The sequence below is a fragment of the Parambassis ranga genome, chromosome 17, assembly GCF_900634625.1.
Source record: "Parambassis ranga chromosome 17, fParRan2.1, whole genome shotgun sequence".
Classification (NCBI taxonomy): Eukaryota; Metazoa; Chordata; class Actinopteri; family Ambassidae; genus Parambassis; species Parambassis ranga.
Window position 1 is genome coordinate 7081528 of NC_041037.1, and position 20871 is coordinate 7102398.

General features: G+C 42.1%; 2 protein-coding genes across 3 annotated transcripts in view; one reads left to right on the forward strand and one right to left on the reverse strand.

Annotated features, from left to right (window-relative positions):
- Positions 1-1784, reverse strand: part of LOC114449413 (solute carrier family 22 member 23-like) — a 30334-nt gene extending 28550 nt beyond the window's left edge. Inside the window, exon 1 of the mRNA XM_028427051.1 lies at positions 936-1784. Coding sequence (XP_028282852.1) covers positions 936-1400 — 465 coding nt within the window. The 5' untranslated portion in view covers positions 1401-1784. The remainder of the gene's footprint in view (positions 1-935) is intronic.
- A 4209-nt stretch (positions 1785-5993) lies between these two features.
- dspa (desmoplakin a) lies at positions 5994-20335 on the forward strand. 2 transcript variants are annotated; one of them, XM_028426755.1, is made up of 24 exons: positions 5994-6411; positions 7416-7500; positions 7623-7741; positions 7839-7986; positions 9558-9683; positions 9812-9871; positions 9951-10118; positions 10215-10319; positions 10393-10488; positions 10574-10699; positions 11147-11299; positions 11386-11540; positions 11640-11766; positions 11852-12038; positions 12180-12400; positions 12479-12660; positions 12784-12922; positions 13063-13256; positions 13387-13549; positions 13650-13733; positions 13922-14029; positions 14264-14362; positions 14452-16266; positions 16615-20335. In XM_028426755.1, exons 1-24 carry the CDS (start codon positions 6167-6169, stop codon positions 19816-19818), a joined length of 8109 nt encoding a protein of 2702 aa, XP_028282556.1. In that variant the 5' UTR covers positions 5994-6166; the 3' UTR covers positions 19819-20335. The 2 variants fall into 2 exon arrangements, with proteins under 2 accessions (XP_028282556.1, XP_028282557.1); XM_028426756.1 differs by having other exon boundaries at positions 6167-6411; positions 14452-14949.
- Positions 20336-20871: the final 536 nt, after the last annotated feature.

Genomic DNA, 20871 nt, shown 5'->3' on the forward strand with positions numbered 1-20871 from the left:
TGTGCCACACTCTGAAGAGGTCAGCCTGCCGCAGATTAAAACGTGATTTACTCTGCTCTGCAAGTGTGAGTGAAGTAATAGTCGCATTGATTATTTCAGATTCTGTGATAAGAATATGCAAGCATTTAATGATTACGTTACATTCTTCCACTGATACTGATGTTAAGTTTGCTCAGCGAGTCTTGAGTGGATCATGTTTTTTTTTTCTTCCCTTACGCACACAAGTAAAACTTGATATCCTGATTAGAGCACGCACACAATGGAAGAAGAGCTGATTGGTGTGATGAGATATGAATCCTCCTCCTCCAACTCACAGTCCTACTACTTCAGGCACATATTGTACTGCCTGTACTGACATTAAGATGTAAATGCACTCAAACACAAACAGCGAACTATTTTAAGTGTCCGCAGCTACAATGTAATATCTCACCGGTGTTTGGTTAGGGCAGGTGATGTTTGCTCAGGGGTTAGGTTGCATTATTCTAGAGAATGCACATATGACCTTTGCTCCAAATCAAAGACTGGGGTTGTCCATTATGTCCAGGGAAATTCCACCAGCGATTGCAGCATTTAAGCTCAGCGATGTGCCAATGGTGGCACCTTTCTGTCACAGGTCACCCATTTGTGTCAGCTGGTGTAATGACTCACTGTGTGTGTGTGTGTGTGTGTGTGACCTATGGAATCCTACTACTTTTAGTCCCAACAATGTGTGGCTGTTGTAAATCCCCACAGGGTACTGGTGCAATAATGGAGGCATGACCACAGGCACTATCTGAGAGCTGTTAACACCGTGTGAACAAGATTTTAATAAGAGTGTTTTGCTTTTGCTTTTAAGGTGATTTTATAATGAGTGTATGCAAATCTATCCTAATATGTTTAAAGTTAGATGCATGACATCACGAAAAGGATCCCCATCCCCAAGATGGATAGCTTACCTTAGTGACCACGTTCTCCACAAGTCCTGTGTGCAGCTCGAACGTCCACTCATTGCAATGACACTGGGAACTGTCATTCTGGCTGCCGCTGCCGCTGATGTGTCTGCTGCTGCCGCTGCTGTAATTTCCACTGGCATATAAAGATGCCGGTCGTGCGCTGATGTTTTGTGGACTGTCTGATAATGAGGCATGACCCGCACTCCGGTTAGTGAGATTTGCCAAAGGCTGGATACATGTGTTGTTTGGCTGGGCGAGAAGGACATTATCAGAGTACTGACTGAATCCAATAAATAACGCCGGAATCCATGTCAGCACGATCAGCTGTTTCTGGTATTTCCCAAATCCCCCGAGAAACGGCAGAACACATCCGTCGATGCGTGTCAGCAGCCCCTGCGTCGTGGTTTCGGGGGACACGAAGCCGTTCTCCGGTTGATGGTCCCCTGTATCAAGCTGCACCACGGCCATCGCGGTCTCGCCGATAGATGCCTCCGATGTATAGCGAAGCCGGGGTTGCAGTGCTACCCCCTGTCGACTCCACAATGCGTCAATGCCCCGGGCTCCGGCGTTGAAAGCCGTGCGCAGTCAATCACTGGAATGGAAATAAGACGCACCTCCTTATTATCAGGAAGCACTTCCCTCCGTCTGCCACCTCCAAAAGCTGACTGCATACACAACCCCCCGAACAAAGGCGGATTGCAGCGATTTAGGCGAAGATATGGGGAACTACTTCATGATTTCTTTTCCGTGGTCCGACTCATTGCTGCGTGTGTGTGTCTGTCGGCTGTGGCGGCACAGCCCTCGGATGTGCTTCCTGAGGGAGCCACAGGTAGGCCGAAACACACCTGCCCATAAAAAAAACTGCGTGCGGCTGGCTCTGCCCCTAACATGGCCACCTGTAAACACTTTCAAAGAAAATGAGATTCAAAATGAGTCCAAACACTGAAACTATATTAATAAAGAAAAATAATAAATAAAGACCCAATGCCACCACACAGGGTGTGTTTCTTCTTCACACATGCCCATAAATGGCAAGAAATTGTTTTTATGTCATGTAACCACATAATAAAAAAATGTATTATATTACATTATATACATACATTATATATATATATATATATTATATTATGTTTTTATATAGTATGGTTCTTATAGTAATCATATTTTTTGTATTTTTTTAAAGTAGGGGGAAAGGTTTCAGAATATTTCATCATTTTCACCCATTTGCCATTTTTGTGTTTGTTTATTTATTTGTTTGTTTTAATGTTTTAAATTATATTTTCATATTTTTGTGGTGTAACACTGATATATACTGTACATAATGGAAATAATGAAAGCAGTAGGTGGATTAATTAAGCAGTATAATAAGAAACCTATAACCTATAGCCTATTTATCAGACCACGTGACTTCTGCTTTTTTCTACTCTACTGAGTGCGTTTAGCAATGCTTCTCCCTGCTGGCCATAATGTGTAGTACATGTTTACTTGTATTTACAAGGGGAGTTTAATCATGCAAGTCTAATCTTCATCAGTTTCTCTAATTTGTTGTTTGATGAAACCTCTTTTATTTCTTTTTAGTGCTGTATAGCCTGTATTGAATAGAGAAGCTACATGGGCAGATTACATTGGAATTAACCTTTAGTGTGATTCTGGCTTAGATGTTACATGACATTCATTATTAACATATGGCTCTCAGATTATACAGATTACTATTACTGAACGGCCCCACACAAGGATGAGCAAGGGACTCTCTGCAGGACCTGCAGTGCCTTGTTGTGTTTTATTACACACTGATGACCCCTGCTGGTAGAATGGAGAAACAGCACTACGGTTTTATCACTGCAGCTTTTGCATCGCAATCTTGTGTGTTTTCATTTTATTATGATTAGCTAATAATAAAGTCATTGTGTTTGTAAAATATAAATGTATTTGCCCTTGTACTCAGGTTTGGGGTTCACAACAAATAATAGGAAAACTATTTGTCCAAAAATAAAGCACAACAAACAAACAAACAAACAAATGACCGGATCTATTTTATCTGCATCCTGTCCACATATTCATCATGTAGACCATGCTTTTCATTTCGGTGGTTATTGAATATGTGGTTGGCAGTGTGTCAACAGAAACCAGTCGACCGTTGTACCGTCTCAGTATGCTGTTTGTTATCTCTCAAACTAGCTTATAACACTCCCTAGCAACAAATGCAGGTGTGTCCACGCCCCATAGGCTATTTTATGTAATGAGTCAGCTTAAGTGTGTGTGTGTGTGTGCAGTGTGTGTTGTTTTATCTGTCTGTCTCTGTGTCATAAACCTGCTGGTTATACGAGGTGTAAAACAGAAAAAAAAAAATCAGGTGTGTCCTAACTTTCACTCAAAACATCAGATAATGTCAGATAATCCAGTGACTCAGTGCTTATGTTCCACCTTGTTACTGGGGATTTTTTTGCAATCACTACTGTGATCAAAAACAACAGCTTTCCACTAAAGAACAACATAATCATATGTGTATCTACAATGTTAGTGTACCTTGGATTCAAAGTGCGACGAGTAAAATATGTAAGTTATTACTTTTTAGGATGATATCAACTTAGATAAATGTACAGACAGGGCGGCACAAAGGTGAATGTACACACATTAGACAGCCTCAGTTAATCATCTTAGATAATAAAACATTCTTTGAAACCAGGCGGTGAGCAACAAAGAGGTCTTATTTGGTATCACTGTGATATGGATAGTTTTTCTTTTGCAGTAAAGCTCATGTTCTCCATAAAACTCTGGGGAATTTGGGAGAGTTTAATGACCTGAGGAGGAGTAAACTTCTTATAAACAGTCCATGTTATGCTATTGTGCCTCAGTCTCAGTCAGTTTCAAAGCATTGAGAACTGTTTCCAGCCATGCTGTGTGACTCACTGGAGAGTCTGAGGAGCCACCTGTATGGGACGCTGAGTTTATAACAATGTCAGTTGTCTGCACTTTAATGCACCAGCTGTCAGGGATGTTTTCACTGTTTATTCATGTGTATGATGTCAGAATCAGTGTCTGGAAATGATAGCAGTGATCAGTGTCACTGTGAATCACCAGATGTGAAATCACCAGAGTTAACCCTTTTTACCGTGCTTACATAAATAATTGAATCCTTGTCAGCTTTTTTATTGCCGCTGTCACTGTGTTGATATCAGTGTTTGACAAAGTCAACTAATCTCTTTAATACAGCCAGGAAATGTAGTAGGACGGGCAGAAGGCAAACATCCAGTTAAATATTTACTACAAGCTGAGCTAAAGAAACACTGTCAAACACTTTTACTTTGTCCTCATACTGTCAGGCCACACACACACACACACACACGAATGGACAGGATTATGTTTAACTGGGAAAACTTTATTCGACTTCAGTTCTTAATTGTTCATGTCAGGAAGGAGAACAGTCATAAATGATGACTTTGTGCAAAGTCGCACATGCTCAGTCTTGCTTTTTGATTGGAGAAAGTGTAGAAAGCAAGCATGTTGAACAAAGCCTCCATAACCTATAGTGGGAAGGCGTTTGGGTGTGTCTTTAGGTGTGTTTAGTGAGCCTTTCAAAAAATGCTTTCACAACAAATTCTGTGTGTAAGTGAAATACACTGTCGTGTGGGATACTGTGACACTGTCAGCATAGACATGTCATGCCAAGTTAGTCAAACACAAAAGGACTCAAATGGGTAGAAATTCTTGTTTTGGGTGTGGGCTTGTTAAACCATGATGACACGAACAGAGAGGACGACTCTCTCCGTCTGTCTATGTCATCCTCTCTGTTCTCACACCTCTCTGTCATATAGGGGAGGAGCCTTCATTGGCTATAGTTCAAAAAGTGGCCAGAGGGCACAAAGTGCACATCAGCAATGTCAGCTTTTTCCTCCTTTAGCTTAATTTAAAAACTTTTTTTTGGTGGTATCGGCCACATATCTACACAGTGAGACACACCAGCAATAATTCACCCTTAGCTGTTTGTTTTCTCACACATATTTTAAACCTTTCCTCACCTCACACTGACACTAGGTGTGTGTGTGTGTGTGTGTATGTGTGTGTGTGTGACCCTCCCTATACACACCCTTTCACTTTTGCAAGATCAGACACTCCTACTTTGTGCAGACAGAGATGTAAAAACAGGGTATATGAATGAAAGCAATAAAACAGTTAACCTTAAGAAGACCTTTCTTTTCACTTGGTGTCATAGGTCAGTCGGCTTAAGCAAGCATGCAAAACACTTAACTCACAAACTGACTCCTTTTGACCTCAAGAATGTTGAACTGTGGATGACAAATTCTTTGTGGTGTCACTATCTCCACTAACTCCAGTGGGGGTTAGATGAGCTGGCTGCTGTATTCTCTAATTAGCGTCAGTTGGACGTTACAGCCCAGGCTTTGAATGCATCCATTTTGGATTCTGTGTCTCTGTAGCCAAAAGCAGGGAGCCGTCAGGCAAATGCACAGTAGTTACTTTAAAAAATGCACACTTAACAAAAGATAACACAATAAAACATTTTAAAGACTTGCAATATTTTGCATAAGTAACACTACTGCATGAATGTGGCACCCACAGTTGTTTGCTTAAATGAGCAACTGTAATTGTTAAATATATTATTTATATGTGATAAAAAATAATTAAATACATAATATTTTACACTAAAATGTTATATATAATTATATTTTATTAATTATATATTTATTGTATGTATATATTTATTGTATATGAAATAGATAGATAGATTACATTAGAAATTATATTTTTATTGTTGACATAAACTTACAATATTTATAATTGTATATATTTCATTGTGAATTATCTAATAAAATCGATTATAAATTAAATAATACAATACTTTATTATTGTATTTATTTTACTAAAATCTACTGACTGTTTCTAATCTAATAAACGTGAAGACCCTTTCCCTGGTTGTGTGCATTGTGTTGTGTGTCTAAGCGTACAGTTATTAACACATCATAGTCCAGAGTTATTGCACCTTGACTAGTGCAGAATAAAAAGCGCACCCTCTGCGTGGGTTTCACACAGTGTTTGGTTGTGTAAAAGCAACAAGGTGTGGTTTCTGTCCCAAAGCAGGCAGCTTCCGTCTATTCACAGCAGACCAGTATCTGCGCAACAGGAGACGGGGCGGGGAGAGGCGCACGGTCTGTCCGCTGTTCGGACAGTGTAGAGCGAAACAACTAGAAAACTTTTGAACATTAAAACGACAAAAAATGAGTTTGTACGGATCCACTTCCAGACTGGCCACGATGGGCCAAAGGAGCAATTCGCGTCCGGATCTGACGAGTTACAAACAGGACGTGTTCGTCGGTGGAAACGGCTTCCAAGGGGATTACCAAGCCGGAGACGGCGGATACACATACACCTCCACCTACAGCAGGACCTCCATGCACGGCGGGGGTGTCGGGGGACAGAAAATGCCTATAAGCATGGGTGGGGGAGCAGGTGGTGGAATGAGGTAAGTTCCCAGAAATCACCTGTTGCTCTGGAATGTTTAATAGAAAATGGAAACTAAATGATAAAACTGCAGAAAGTTTACAAACACAAGTGGGACCAACAACAGCATAGAAACAAACCACAACTTCATTTATGTTTTGGTTTAGTGAGGTCTAGATTTAGATTTAGAGCATTGATTTACGCCATAAAGGTGAAAAATGTCATGAAGCAGGTTCATTGCAAGCTCACATTTGAATAGCAGAGACAAACACACACACACACACACTGTGTGAGTGTTGTCACAATTGTATTGTGGGCCTACAGCGAGTGAAACCAACCTGGAAACTTAGGCCTTTTCCCTCTGTTTCATTAACATGTATTCGAGTAATCCCACTTGTATCACTCCTTTCTGTTGCCCAATACATTGCATCACATTGGCACACCCTTTAATGACCTCCCATTCACTCATTATGATGTCAATGTCTGTGCTAGAGGTTGTCAGCCATTTTTACTGTCTCGCTAAATAATCCTGTAATAAGTCCTGCTGAGGAAAGGTTACAGGATGTGGAGTTGATGGAGATTATGACAACTTTTTTATATATCTTCCTGCCTGTCTCAATCAAACTTCTGAGCTCTGAACTGTAACAGTCACTCAGACACTGTACATTCATGTCATGCTCTTTACTATGTAAAGGTTTTAATATGTTCTTTAGATACAACTCAGGGTTTTAAATGCTATGTAGGTATTTAGATATTTATTACATATTTCAATTTCATATTTTAGTTTATCTTTGATTTCTAGTTGGCTGTAACAAAAAAGAATTTCCCCTCGGGGATAAATAAAGTAATTCTGATTCTGACACCCCCTTAAAAATAAAGTTTGTGTTGGATGAATTAAATGACATGTTTATGTAGAGACTGTGTATTTATAATAGCCTATGTCTTTAGGAAATCAAGCTAAACTCAAAATCAAGGAGCTATGACACCAAATGAAAATAATATAATTTTCTTATGTTTTGTTTGTAGCGCACATGCTATTCAGCAGAAAGCTGCACTCCTGACCAGCCAGTGCAATGAGCTCCTGCAGAAAGCAAAGCAGCTTCTCCACACTGTGAGTTTATCACACACCAAACACAACCATGCCCTTTGTTGTTGCTGTGTGTGAGTTGAAATAAGATAATGATTTTGCAGGTTACAGGAGATCAGTGTGTATTATTAATTGTGTTTATACAGGGGGGTCCCGCGGCAGAGGTGGAGAGGTGCTTGATAATATCTGCAGAGATCATGGAACAGATGGCGGTCTGCGGCAGAGACCTGCAGCAACTGCGCATACCCAACGATGTTTTAAGAAAGTAAGACGAAAGATTATCTTTTTTGTTTTGCAAGCAGAGAAACCTGTGAGGGAAAGATTCACACAGTATTTTTCCCCCTTTTTGTACAATCCTACAGTCTAGATCAGTTACATCACATGCACACAGCCATCAACCAGCAACTGTCCAGTGCTATGACTATAAGACGTGTTCAGACTCATAGCGTCGGCTCCCTCGATGGAGGGAGGTACTTTAATGATGCCATGGCCTGGATTGCCCAACAGAAGGTAAGCTCTGCATGGCTTTCACACATAAAAAATACAAGAATGACTCAAAGTATTGTTTCTGTAGTTGTGACAGGTTTGCTTATAACTTGGCCAACAAGATGAAAAATCAGTGCCCTTGCCTTGAACGTTTAAAGATGATAACACCTGGGTTTTAAGCCTGAATTACTGTAAATGCATGTTTATGCTTGTCTATGCGGGTGTAGTGGTGTGCCCTGTTTTTTTAAAATGCAAATGTAGAGAAGAGAGGAGGAGGGGATGGACTCAGTCTATCACTCTTTCTGACCTCCTGTAACTGAAACCATCTGGATGTGCTGCTAAAACCTGATCCGTGAGTGAAAGAGGGCTGCAGAAGGACTGAAACAAAGAAGAGGCACAGAGAGAGGGGTAGGAAATAGAGCAGAGAGAGACAGAGGTGGCAGTCATGGTACAGAAGCTGTAGAAGCTAAAGGAAAAGAAGAAGTAAAGGAGCGAGACATCTGACACTTCAAACCCAGTCGGTCGTTGCTCTCTGACATGCTCATGGGAAAACGCCCTTCCACTCTTAAACACTCCCTTCCAGCTAAAAACGCACTTCAGCCTCACCCTCCCTCATTTGTTATCACATTTACTTTAAGGTATTTGTGCTTTAGTTTTATAAAACATGTCTTTTCCACACTTTTGGTCTGCCATTGTACTCCATTAAACACTTATTTAGATATATGACTTTGTTTACCAATCCCCAGCTAGACATTAGCTGGAGTGCAGACAGCTGGGCTTGCCCTGTGTAGTCAAGTATTAATGAAGAACAAAAAAAAGGGAGTGGTGAGTGGACAAAAGCTGTGAGAGAGTAAAAGAGAGGGAAAGAAAAATGCAAGTAAAGAACATGGCTGAGGTTTGTTTGCTGGCAGAGCTCTTATCAAAGCTGTGAGGGGGGGAATAGTTGGAATAGTTTCCTGCTTAACAATAGACATAATGAGCGTATACTGACACCTGGAGGACAAAGAGAAAAATGACAGATTGAAGGGCAGAAAATGATTATAGTATATGTCCTCAGATTTATACATGTCATTAATTTACTGTAAGGCTGGAGACATTTGTGCGTGTTTACCAAAACAATAACATTATACCTCTGATAAATGTATCTTTATCTCCTTATCGTGCTTATTCCTGGTCAGCCATTATTGTGCACTTTGAATGATCTTCACTAGAATTGTTTCAAGTTTGTTTGTATACACAAACATAATGGTCAGATATTGAGCCAGAATGTGCTGCAGTGTAATCACATTGAACTTGTGTCACCTCTACTTCTGACAGCTTTAGATATTTATAAATGTGTGACTACATTACAGAATGGATTTCTTCAGGGATAGATAGTGTGTCGAGCGTGTAGCAAAAGCCTCACTCAAGGACTAGAGATGTGCCACAGGGTCAGTTGTGTAGTATACTGCATTACACCATGATTATTGTGAGAGAGACAGACTGATGTTGCAAATGTTGCAATAATCCTTTAAGTTGATTTTGACAATGCTGTTATGGTGAGCAGATTATTGTACTTAAGTAGGTGATAACCAGTCACCATTTCATATTTATAGCGCATGATTGAGACAGCACCATGGGGTGATGACTCCAGCGCTATAGAAAAACAAATCCTGAGCCACAACAAACACCACAGCTCCATCCAAAGGAGCCAAGAAGTAGACCGTGCCAGAGATGAACTGGTAAGTTGCCTTTCTCTACCATGTTTTCCTCATTTAAAGCTCTCCCGGTCTCTATGTGTTTATTCACTAAACATCCTGTCTCTTGCCTTATATGTGTGAAAAATATGTTGTTGTTTTTTTTTTTTTAGATGTCACGGTCAGACAAGTACAATCTCTCCCTCCTTGATCAAGAATGGGACAGTCTGCAGGTGGGACTCTTTCTCAAAAATGTGTTAAGTTATGTTACTTTTTTTGAACAGTCATACATTTGCCTGGTGTCCATTGCAGAAAATGTCCCACAGTCGTGTGGGTCAGCTGCGCGACCTTCAGAACATCATCGAGGATATTTCCCGAGCCATCATGTGGGTGAATGAGAAGGAGGAGGAGGAGCTTGTGTTTGACTGGGGAGACAAGAACATCGATCAGTATATTCCCAGGAAGCAAGAGAACTACTCTGTAAGACACTGAAGTCAGATGAATTTTGTGTCTCCACAGTGTAACATAGTAGGATTCTTAACTTTTTTTGTGTGTGTTTTTTTGTTTGTGTGACAGAAGCTGATGAGGGACCTGGAAGAGAAGGAAAAGGAGCTGAACAAGCTGAAGGTGAAAGCAGACAACCTTGTGAACAGCGATCATCCGGCCTCAGATAAGATTGATGTAAGTTCTGCATCTTTTTCTTCCTCTTCTGTTTTTTTTGGATTTGTACTGATCACTCTGCGTGCACCTTCAGGCCTACATGGACACCTTACAGACCCAGTGGAGCTGGCTCCTCCAGATCACTAAGTGCATCCATGTTCATCTGAAGGAGAATTCTGCCTACAGCCAAGTAAGTGCTGAGTCTTGATCCTGATCTAATAAAAAGAGAGTCATATGTTTTCATGCTATGAACATGTTTTGTTCTTCATCTTTAGTTCTTCAAGGATGCCAATGAGACATATGCAAAGCTGCAGAAGGAGCATGAGGCTATCCGAAATAAATTCAGCTGTGACAAGAACACCTCTCTGGACACTCTCACTGAGCTCCTGAAAAACCTGGAGGTATCACTGCACTGAGCTACCTCCACACCCACCTCTGATTAGAGGGCATTATATAAATAAAATGTGTATTTATCATGGATGTGTGCACTACAGTCAGATCATTTTAGCTTAAATAAACATTTAGTTGCCTCTTTAAGTGCTGGATTTTCTCCATTATTATGATATGATCGCACAATGTCCATATAAGCCATGTGCTTATGGCCGAACCAATCAGCATCCTGTTTGGTACTGCAAGCAGACACAGGAATCTTTTAGGTGTGACATGATTTCTAACGATTTGTTGAGTGTCAATAGTGCACTGTCTGGCAAGCGAGGCCAGTTAGGTCAGTTTTTAAATAGACTAATTGGAATGCTTGTACAAGTCTGCTGTGGGGAGAAATGTCTCGAAGATATTTGTTGACTGTGATGCGCCCTGGTTCAACATGTCCATCTTTTTTTTCTTCACAGAAAGATAAAGAACGAATCATGGAGAATAAGAGGCAGGTCCAAAGTCTAGTCAACAAATCCAAGACCATCGTCAGACTGAAACCTCGCAACCCAGAGGAGAAGAGCAGCAGCGCTGTCATAGTCAAGGCTTTATGTGACTTCAAACAAGACCAGGTTGGTTATGTGACGTTCTCTCTATCACACATGTACACACAGTGAAATACCAGTATATTTCAGTGTTTCTTCTGTATGTTATTCAGAAAGGCATATTAAAAGACAATGAGGGCATCCTGAAGGACAACTCACAGCGCAGCAAATGGCTTGTTACTGGACCAGGAGGCCTAGACATGCTGGTTCCCTCCGTGTGCCTGCTCATCCCTCCACCAAACCCACTCAGCATCGGCCTTGCCAACAAGTAAGAAACAATCAGTGGCCTGGAAGAAAGCAGATCAGATCAGGTCTTCTGTGTAGTCATTTCGGCTTCTCTTGACTGATGGTTTGTCCTGTTCTCTAGAAATGAGCAGTATTATGAAGCCATCATGGCCATTTGGAATCAGCTCTACATCAACATCAAGAGTCTCATTGCCTGGCAGTTTTGTGTCAAAGACATCACGTACATCAACTCTCTGACTACCAGCATGGTATGAAGTCACAAAAAATTATATCTAAGTCAATGTTGCTGACCTCATTGGTCATTAAACCTAACCTGTCTCTACTTTCCGGCAGCTGTCAAAGATGCGTCCTGAGGAGTATCGCAGTATCATCAAAAGACTGGAGACTCACTACCAGGAGTTTCTGCGCACAAGCCAAGGCTCTGACATGTTTGGGGAAGATGACAAGAAAAAAATGCAGGGCGAATTTGACCAAGCACAGGGCCACTATGATACACTGATTATCCAGCTGCCTGCTTACAGTGAGTCCAACATGTCTTTACGAAGTCATAAATTATTTTAACACTACACAAGTTGTTGTTCATTACCAATGGCATGACCGGTTCGGTACAAAAATATAACCTTAAATTTATATTTTTCAAATGTTCCTCCAACAATAAAAGAGGATGAAGGGGTGAAGGCAGTACCGGACACAAGCAAGACAACTGTCCCCAAAACCCCTACCCAGCCTCCCAGTTCTACCCTCAGCCTTACGCTGCTCAGTAGCCTGCAAGAAATCCGACGCAGGCTTGAGATAGCTGAATCCGGGCTCACCAATCATCTCCACATTCCTTTGGGGGAAAACAGTGTGCACGAGTGCTCAGTACACATTCAGAAGCTGCAGGTATGTAACCTTTTATTATATATCTAAAAATGTAATATATTTGCTTCAACTAAATGTCACAATTTTTTGATTTTCCAGGGTGTGCACCAGGAGCTGGACTCGATTTATGATGAGTACTTGCGCTTAAGGGAAAAGATCATGAAACAGCTGGAAGGTATACCTGCAGACTCAGAGAAAGCCAAGTTCCTCCGTGCTGAACTTGAAATCATCAACCAGAAGCTGGGAGGCCTGCAGGGTCTTTACTCAGCATACCTTCAGAGGTACTGTACTCTATGCTAATTTTTATCTATGCACAAAATAAGGCCAGATTCTGAGTGTGTACAAAAAGTGTGAAATCAGGTTAATCTTTTTCACTGTTAATGTAATGACTGTGTCTGCAACAGACTGTCGGCACTTAAGGCCCTGCTTCAAAGCCTTCTCCAGGCAGAGGATATCATTAAAGTCCACGAAGCAAGGCTGACAGAGAAGGAGACCAGCTCTCTGGACCTGCGAGAGGTGGAAAACTATCGGAGCATACTAAAGGTTGGACACATATTCTGTGTTCAATTTGAACAGTTGAATGAATGATTTAAAGGCGCTTGTGTTTAATGTCCAGCATCCTACTTCTACTTCACTACATTCCAGAGACAGAAATTGATGTTCGTGTTTATTCTCTATTACAGCAAATGAAGAGTGAGCTGGAGCAAAAAAGAGACCTGTTGACAAAAATGGAGTCGGCTCTGGCTAAAGCAGTTCAAACAAATGGTCAAATTTCGGAGTCCTTCCACAAGTGTGATGTGGATTTGTCCAAGTACTCAGAGCTGGTTGGTCAGCTGTCTGACCGTTGGCGCCGCATCCAAACTCAGATTGATAGCAGGTATGGTCAGGATGCATGTAAGCATATTTCCTCCTGTTTGAATATTTGTTCACGTCCTCCATTCGTCATTGCTGGTAACAACACCAAAAATATCCTTTCATCCCTATCCACCTCACTTTTTCTTCCTCAGAGTGTGGGACTTGGAGAAACAAGAAAAACAGCTGAAACATTATCAGCAGAGCAGCACTTCCCTGGAACAGTGGATAGACAATGCCAGGAAGCGCCAGGATACACTTCAGATGGTTAAGCTGAATGACATCCAAACACTAATGGACCACCTCAGCCAACAGAAGGCACGCCTTTTCCTTGTTTATTGACATAACCTAGTCGGTATCAATATTTTAAATAAACGTCAGATCATTGAATTTACCTATCTGTTTTCTGCTTGCTTAGGCACTTCACGGTGAAATCAAAGGAAAGAAGGAGAAAGTAGAAGATGTGCAGAAAGATGCAGACACATGTGCTGCCTCCATCAAGGTTGGTAGTCAATAAATCTGCAATGTTTCCATTCTCTTATGATATAGTTTTTATACTTGTGTTACTTTCAGTTCATCTGTATGTTCTACATATAGAGTTAATTGACAGTAACAGTCTTTGAATCCCTTGAATCTCTTCTTGAGAAACTGCCCTGCCACAGAATTACATGTAGTGTTGTGTGTTTTCAGGACTATGAGCTGCAGCTGGCTTCCTACAGTTCAGGGCTGGAAACTCTGCTTAATATTCCTATCAAGAGAACAATGCTGCAGTCCCCTGCTTCTGTGGTCAGACATGAGGTATGAACAACACCATGTTAAATAGTTTAGAATATATAAATATTATAGTTATCAATATATGGCTTAGAAATGATTGTTTTATGTATTACAGTGGTGATATTTCCTTTCTATCAAAAACTCATATTAACCTCTTAATCCCAGATTGCAGATTGTGCATCGTTTAAAAATATAGCTGCAAAAAATAGTAGTTATAGCTTACTATCAGTTTTCATTTGCTTATTTTAAACCCAACAGGCGGCTGACCTCCAGGGCCGTTACATTGAACTGCTTACACGCTCTAGTGACTACTACAAGTTTCTCGGTGAGCTGCTGAAGAACATGGAAGAAATGAAGGTAGGCAGTGGATTTGTGGAAGTAAAACTCTTAACAAAATAAAAGGTAGTGACTGACACTCTTTCTGTGGCTGTTATTGCTTTCCTCAGATAAGGAACACTAAGATTGAAATGCTGGAGGAAGAGCTGAGGCGTCTGAAAGAGGACCTTCAAGAACGCAACCAGAAAAACAAATCCCTGGAGGATGAGCTGGCTCGCTTCAAGTTGGAGCTCTCTCAATCCCAAGACCGACTCATTTCAATGGAGGAAGTGAAGCGAACCACAGTGATGCAAGTTACTGCTGCCAAGGAGAGCCTGGAGGGCACACAGAGTCAGATTCATGATCTGAATGAGCAGCTAACTCGAATTAAGTATCAGCTAGATGAGGAAAAGAGGAAAAGAAGGCTAGCAGAGGAGCGCTACAACAGCCAGCAGGAAGAATATGAGGGGGCTGTTCGCCGCAGACAGAAAGAGCTGGAGGAGCTTAACTGGACCAAGATTGACCTGGAAAAGGCTGTGAAGGACAAAGAACGTGAACTGGAGAGGATGAAGATACAGTTAGAGGAGGAGGCCACACGTCGACGGAATGCTGAAGCGGAAATCTCAAAGGTAAGAACTCAGTGTACCCAGGAGATCAGTCAACTTAAGCAGACATACGAGACAGAGATCCATGTCACCAAGACCACGATCCTGAAAGCCTCGCAGCAGAAAGAAGACGACGCAGCAGAGCTGAGGCTGCAAGTTGACAGACTCACCAGTGAGAAGAGAGACCTAGAGGAAGAACTGAGGAGACTGAGGCAGGCTGTTGCTCACACAGAAGAGCAGAAAAGTAGAGCAGAGCAGCAGGCCAACCAGCAGAGGGCCTCAGTGGCACAAGAGACAAGGATACGCAGTGAGCTGGAGGTACAGCTGAAGACTATAATGCAGCAGAGAGGAGAGGATGAGCTCAAAGTAAAGGAAGCCACAAAAACCAATCAAGAAAAGGCCAGGCAGATCAGCATGCTCACATTTAACCTGGAGGAAGAAGGGAAGAAGAGGAGAGCATTGGAATTAGAAATCAATCACCTGAAACAAGTTGAAGCAGAGCTGAATGCAAAGAACAACTCCTACGTGGAGGCAATTAACAAGCTTAAAGTGTCTGAACAGGAGATCCACATCACCCGAGTGGAGCTGGAAAAGCAGACAAGTGAGAAAACCAAGGCTGAGCAGAGTACTGCCAGGCTGCAGAACCGTATTCGGGAACTTCAGTCCTCGCTGGATGTGATGGAAGCTGAGTTGGAGAAACAAAAGAAGTCAGCTCAGGAGGAGTTCACTCGCAGAAAGCGAATGGAGGCTGAGTTGGAGAGGATGACACATACTTGCAGAGAGCACACCACCACTATTACTTCACTAAAATCTATTCAGATAGAAGCTTCTAACTCTGGGAGAAAGTATGAGCAGGACCTCAGGGCTCTCCAGGAGGCTCTGGACAAGAGTCTGAGAGATCATAAAGTCGCCAAGGAGGAACTGGCAGCTGTGACCGCTGAGCTGAGAGCACTGAAACAGAAGCTGCAGCAGGAACAGGTCCGAATTCACGAGCTCAACCAACGCAATGAAAGCCTGTATAAGACCATTGAGGAGAAGAGTCGGCAACTTAATGAGTACACCACGGAGATCGAAAGGCTGAAGACTCTAACGCAGAATCTGACAAAGGACAGACTGAGGCTAGAGGAGGAGCTGAGGGCAGTTAGACAGGAGAGAGACGAACTAAAGCTTAGCAAAGATACAATCGATGGAGAGAGTGCCACTCAGATCTCAGCCTTGCATTTCCAGCTTCAGAGTAGCACGAAGAGGACCGCGGAGCTCCAGGCTCTCATCAATGACCTGACCAAAGAGAGAGAAAAGATTAAAGTGGAATTAGACAAATTCCAAAAGCAATCGATTGAGGTATTTTGATTGCATTAAAGGATAATCTCCAAATAACAAAACTAATTTATACTGCTGCTTGCATGACTGGTTACATGTGCATTAAGCCGGATCCTGATTTTAAAGTACTCCTGCTAGTATTTGTGACACAATATGACTTCAGCTTAGTTTTGCATAAGGTTCACTTACTTACAAATGCTTTTTGCCTTGATATGCATGTTGATCACACTATGCCACTAACCTTTACAGCAAACACCTTAACAAACAAACACAGCTGGAAAATATATGTGCTCCTCTCTGTGAATATGTTAATATTAACATTTTTTTGGTATATGCGCTGTAACAATGTGTTCTCTTACATTTCCACAGACATCCATAATGGTCCATGAGTCCCAAACCCAACACACTGAGCTTCTGCTGGAGAAGGACAGTTTGCTATCCAAGCTCAAATTGATGGAACAAGAGAAGAAGCGTCAACAGCGGCTCGAAGAGGAGCTCACCCGCATCAAGCTAACACTAGACACTGAGCTTCGCAACAAACAGCGACTGCAGGATGAAAAGAATTCCCTCTACAAGGAGTACACCACCATCAAGAGTCAGTATGAGCTGAGAGACAGCCAGGTCAGGCAGTGTGAAACAGACAGGGACAAGGTAGATCGTGAGAGGCTCTCCCTGAAGAATGAGGTTGAAAGGCTCATGAGGGAGCTGAAGACAATTGAGGAGAGATACAAGACCCGCCTGCTGAGCTCAGAAAAGGAGGTGTCAGAACTGGCTATCAGGAGAGATTTCTTGGAGCGGGAGATACAAAGACTACAGCAAAAACCCAGCACTCTGTGTAGACAGACCCAGACAGATGAGAAAGTCCTAACAATCGATCCATCAAAGCTCATATTTGATGGCGTGCGCCGCAAAGTCACAGCCAATCAGCTTTGTGACTGTGGTATTATCAGTAAAGCTACTCTAGATGATCTCCTAAAGGGAAGAAAGACAGTGGAGGAGGTAGCTGTGGACATCCAGCTTAGTCTAAAGGGTACTGGCGTCATTGCTGGTATGACAACAGGTTCTCAAAAAAAAATCCCCTTCACTGAAGCAAAAAACCAGAATCTTATGAGCCCAGAGAGTGCTCTCATGCTCCTGGAAGCACAAGCAGCAACGGGCTACATAGTGGACCCAGCATTTAATGAGAAGATGCCTGTAGATACTGCCTGCTCCAGAGGGATTGTAGACACAGAAGACAGAGACATCCTAGTGAAAGCTGAAGCAGCTAGCACAGGCTTCAAAGATCCATACACTGGCAAAGTGTTATCTGTGGGTCAGGCTTGCAAACAAGGCCATGTAGACAAACAGACAGCCATCCGCTTGCTCCAGGCCCAGGAGTCTGTTGGAGGCATCCTGGATCCTGTTTTGAGTGTGTTCCTTCCAAAAGACCTGGCCTTGGATCGCAATCTTATCGATGAGGACCTCTACAGGGCTTTGAACAAAAAACCCACGTGCTACCTGGATCCAGCATCAGGAGAGAAGACCACTTACAGTGACCTCCGGAAGAAGTGTGCTGTGGACCCTGTTTCTGGCTTGCTTCTGCTCCGTGGTCCTGAAAAGACCATGACAGTTCTAGGTCTCCGAGGTGAAGTCTCTGTCACAGAGCTTGTCAGATCTGAGCTCCTGGATGAAAGTGACCTGCAGAAACTCACCCGCAAAGAAATAGAAGACAAGCTGAAGTCCTATCTCCACGGCTCCACTTGTATCGCAGGTATCTATGATGAAGCCAACGACAGAATACTGCCTTTCTATCAGGCAATGAAAGAAGGTCTACTCATGAGAGGAACCACCCTGGAGCTTCTTGAGGCCCAAGCTGCATCTGGCTTCGTTGTTGATCCAGTCAACAATGTGTTTTTGACAGTAGAGGAAGCCACAAAGAGAGGCCTCATAGGTAAAGAGTTTAAGAATAAGCTGTTGTCTGCAGAGAAGGCAGTAACTGGATACAGAGACCCGTCCACAGGAAATATAATCTCCCTCTTCCAGGCTATTGAGAAAGATCTTATTGAGAAAGGTCACGGAATACGACTGTTGGAGGCTCAGATTGCCAGTGGGGGCATTATCGACCCCAAAGCAAGCCATCGTATTGATGTGGCGGTTGCATATAAAAGGGGATATTTCGATGAGGAGATGAATGAGATCTTAACATATGAAGGAGATGATACAAAGGGATTCTTCGATCCAAACACTAAGGAGAATCTGACATATCTTCAGCTGAAGGAGAGGTGTATCACAGATAAAAAAACAGGCCTGACACTCCTGCCACTCAGAGACAAGAGAAAGCCCCAAAAGTCACAGGAAAGCCGCACCAATATCCTTCGCAAAAGGCGCGTTGTGATCGTTGACCCAGACACTGGGTTAGAGATGTCAGTGAGGGAGGCCTATCACCGGGAGCTCATTGACTATGACACCTTCCTAGATTTGTCAGAGCAGGAGTGTGAGTGGGAAGAAATAACTATCACAGGGCCAGATGGCTCTGCACGTCTGGTGATCGTGGACAGGAAAACCGGAACCCAGTATGACATTCAGGACTGCCTTGACAGTGGTGTAATTGACCAAAAATCTATGGACCAGTATCGTGCTGGAACTCTAACCTTGACCCAGATTGCTGACCAAATAACAAGCAGAACCTGCAGCACTGAGTTGACCATTTCAGCCAGCAATGTTGAAGACATGGTTACCTGCAGCAGCCCCACCCAAGCTGCACCGTCATCCCCTACCGTCCGCAAACGCTTCAGCAGCATTTCTATTACAGTTTCTCCCCCTGAGACATTTGATGACCAGAGCCCTGTGGCAGCCATATTTGACACAGAAACCTTAGAGAAGATCACTATCACCGAAGGGCTTCGGAGAGGCATCATTGACACTATTACAGCTCAGAGGTTGCTGGAGGCGCAGGTCTGCACAGGCGGCATCATCAACCCTGCCACAGGTGAGAGGCTGTTGCTGCAGGATGCTGTCCATCAAAGTATCATTGATGATAGCATGGCCATTAAGCTGAAACCTGCCCAGAAAGCTTACGTTGGCTTTGAAGATGTGAAGACCAAAAGAAAGATGTCAGCAGCCGAGGCAGTAAAGGAATCATGGTTACCTTATGAGGCTGGCCAGAGATTTTTGGAGTTTCAGTACCTGACAGGAGGCCTGATAGAGCCTGACACCGGACGCCGCATCACCATTGAAGAGGCTATCCGCAAAGGCTGGCTGGATGGTCTAGCAGCCCAGAAGCTGCAGAACTACCAGAACTACCAGAAGAACCTGACCTGTCCCAAGACTAAGCTGAAGATCTCCTACAAAGAAGCAATGGACAGCTGCATGGTGGAGGAACGCAATGGGATGAAGATGCTGCAGGCCTCCTCCATATCCACCAAGGGCATCAGCAGCCCTTACAATGTCTCAAACCCAGGGTCTCGCTCTGGGTCCAGGGCTGGTTCCCGTGCTGGATCCAGGAGTGGATCTCGCAGAGGCAGCGTAGATTACTCTTCAACCTACAGCTACACCTTCTCCTCTAGCAGCACCTCCTATACCAGTACTGCTTAATGCACAGCAAACATAAACAATGGCATTAGACTAGATATAATATACTGCACACTTTGACTACTTTTTAGCTATTAGTTTTTGCTTACAGGACTGGCAGGGGTTGTGTGTTTAAATATATAGTCTTATAGTCTGATACTTGATTAATACTAGTGTTTTGATTGCAGTTTTTTCAATATTAAATGATGAATACTTTTCACATTCTTGTTAGGACACATAAATGTCAAATGAATATATTTTTCATGTTAATGTATGATTTTTTTTTTGTAGAATGTAACATTTTGTCCTTTTAAATGCATTTTGACCATAGCTTAACCATCACAATTAATCTGAGTGTTGTTATTTTATATCAGTTCATGTTTTTAGAGAACATTTTTTGTCAGTTGCAAGATTAACAAAACTATATTGAGATTCAGCTTACACTGTTTATTTGACAGCTTAATGACAACAATTCTTGCCACTAAAATGTTACTCTCAAGTGATTATAAATGAATAATAATAAAAAAAATTGTCTCAACAACCTTTGTGTATTTTTTTAACTTATTTTGAATATTTGCACAAACATTTTACATTTTGTATTTGTGTATGTTAATAATTATGGTCATGAAACAAGTGATTCACTAGAAATTTAGATCACATATATAATTAGGAATAATTGTAATTATACAATATCAAACTACCAACATGATAATTTATTTATTTATTAGAGTGTACTGGCTGTGATTTAGATTATAAATTGATACATAATATATAAGTATATAAGTATTAAGATTTTATACAGTTAATTTATGTTCATTGAAAACATAAAGGAACTTGTATGTAGTTTGGCCACTCCTCTAAACTAATTAGAAAAATGAATGATATGAATAAGTGTAAATAATATAGTGAGATGAGTCCTTTTAAGAGCTATAAATGATGGGTCATTATAAGAACCTAAAATAATGCATTAAACCAGGAGGATGTGCAGATCTCTCATGTTAAATGTTTTAGGGGGGGTCCAGTGAGCAGGGGACAGGAAGTCTCCGTCTGCGTGTGAGGAGTTTAATAGTGAGAACA

What these genes read in the sequence shown, in the direction of transcription:
- dspa (XM_028426755.1), top strand. Translation starts at nt 6,167, where the DNA reads ATGAGTTTGTACGGATCCACTTCCAGACTGGCCACGATGGGCCAAAGG. An exon ending in AGCTCCTGAAAAACCTGGAG is followed by an intron (nt 10,700 to 11,146) that starts GTATCACTGCAC and finishes TTTTCTTCACAG; the next exon opens with AAAGATAAAGAACGAATCAT. An exon ending in CATGTGCTGCCTCCATCAAG is followed by an intron (nt 13,734 to 13,921) that starts GTTGGTAGTCAA and finishes GTGTGTTTTCAG; the next exon opens with GACTATGAGCTGCAGCTGGC.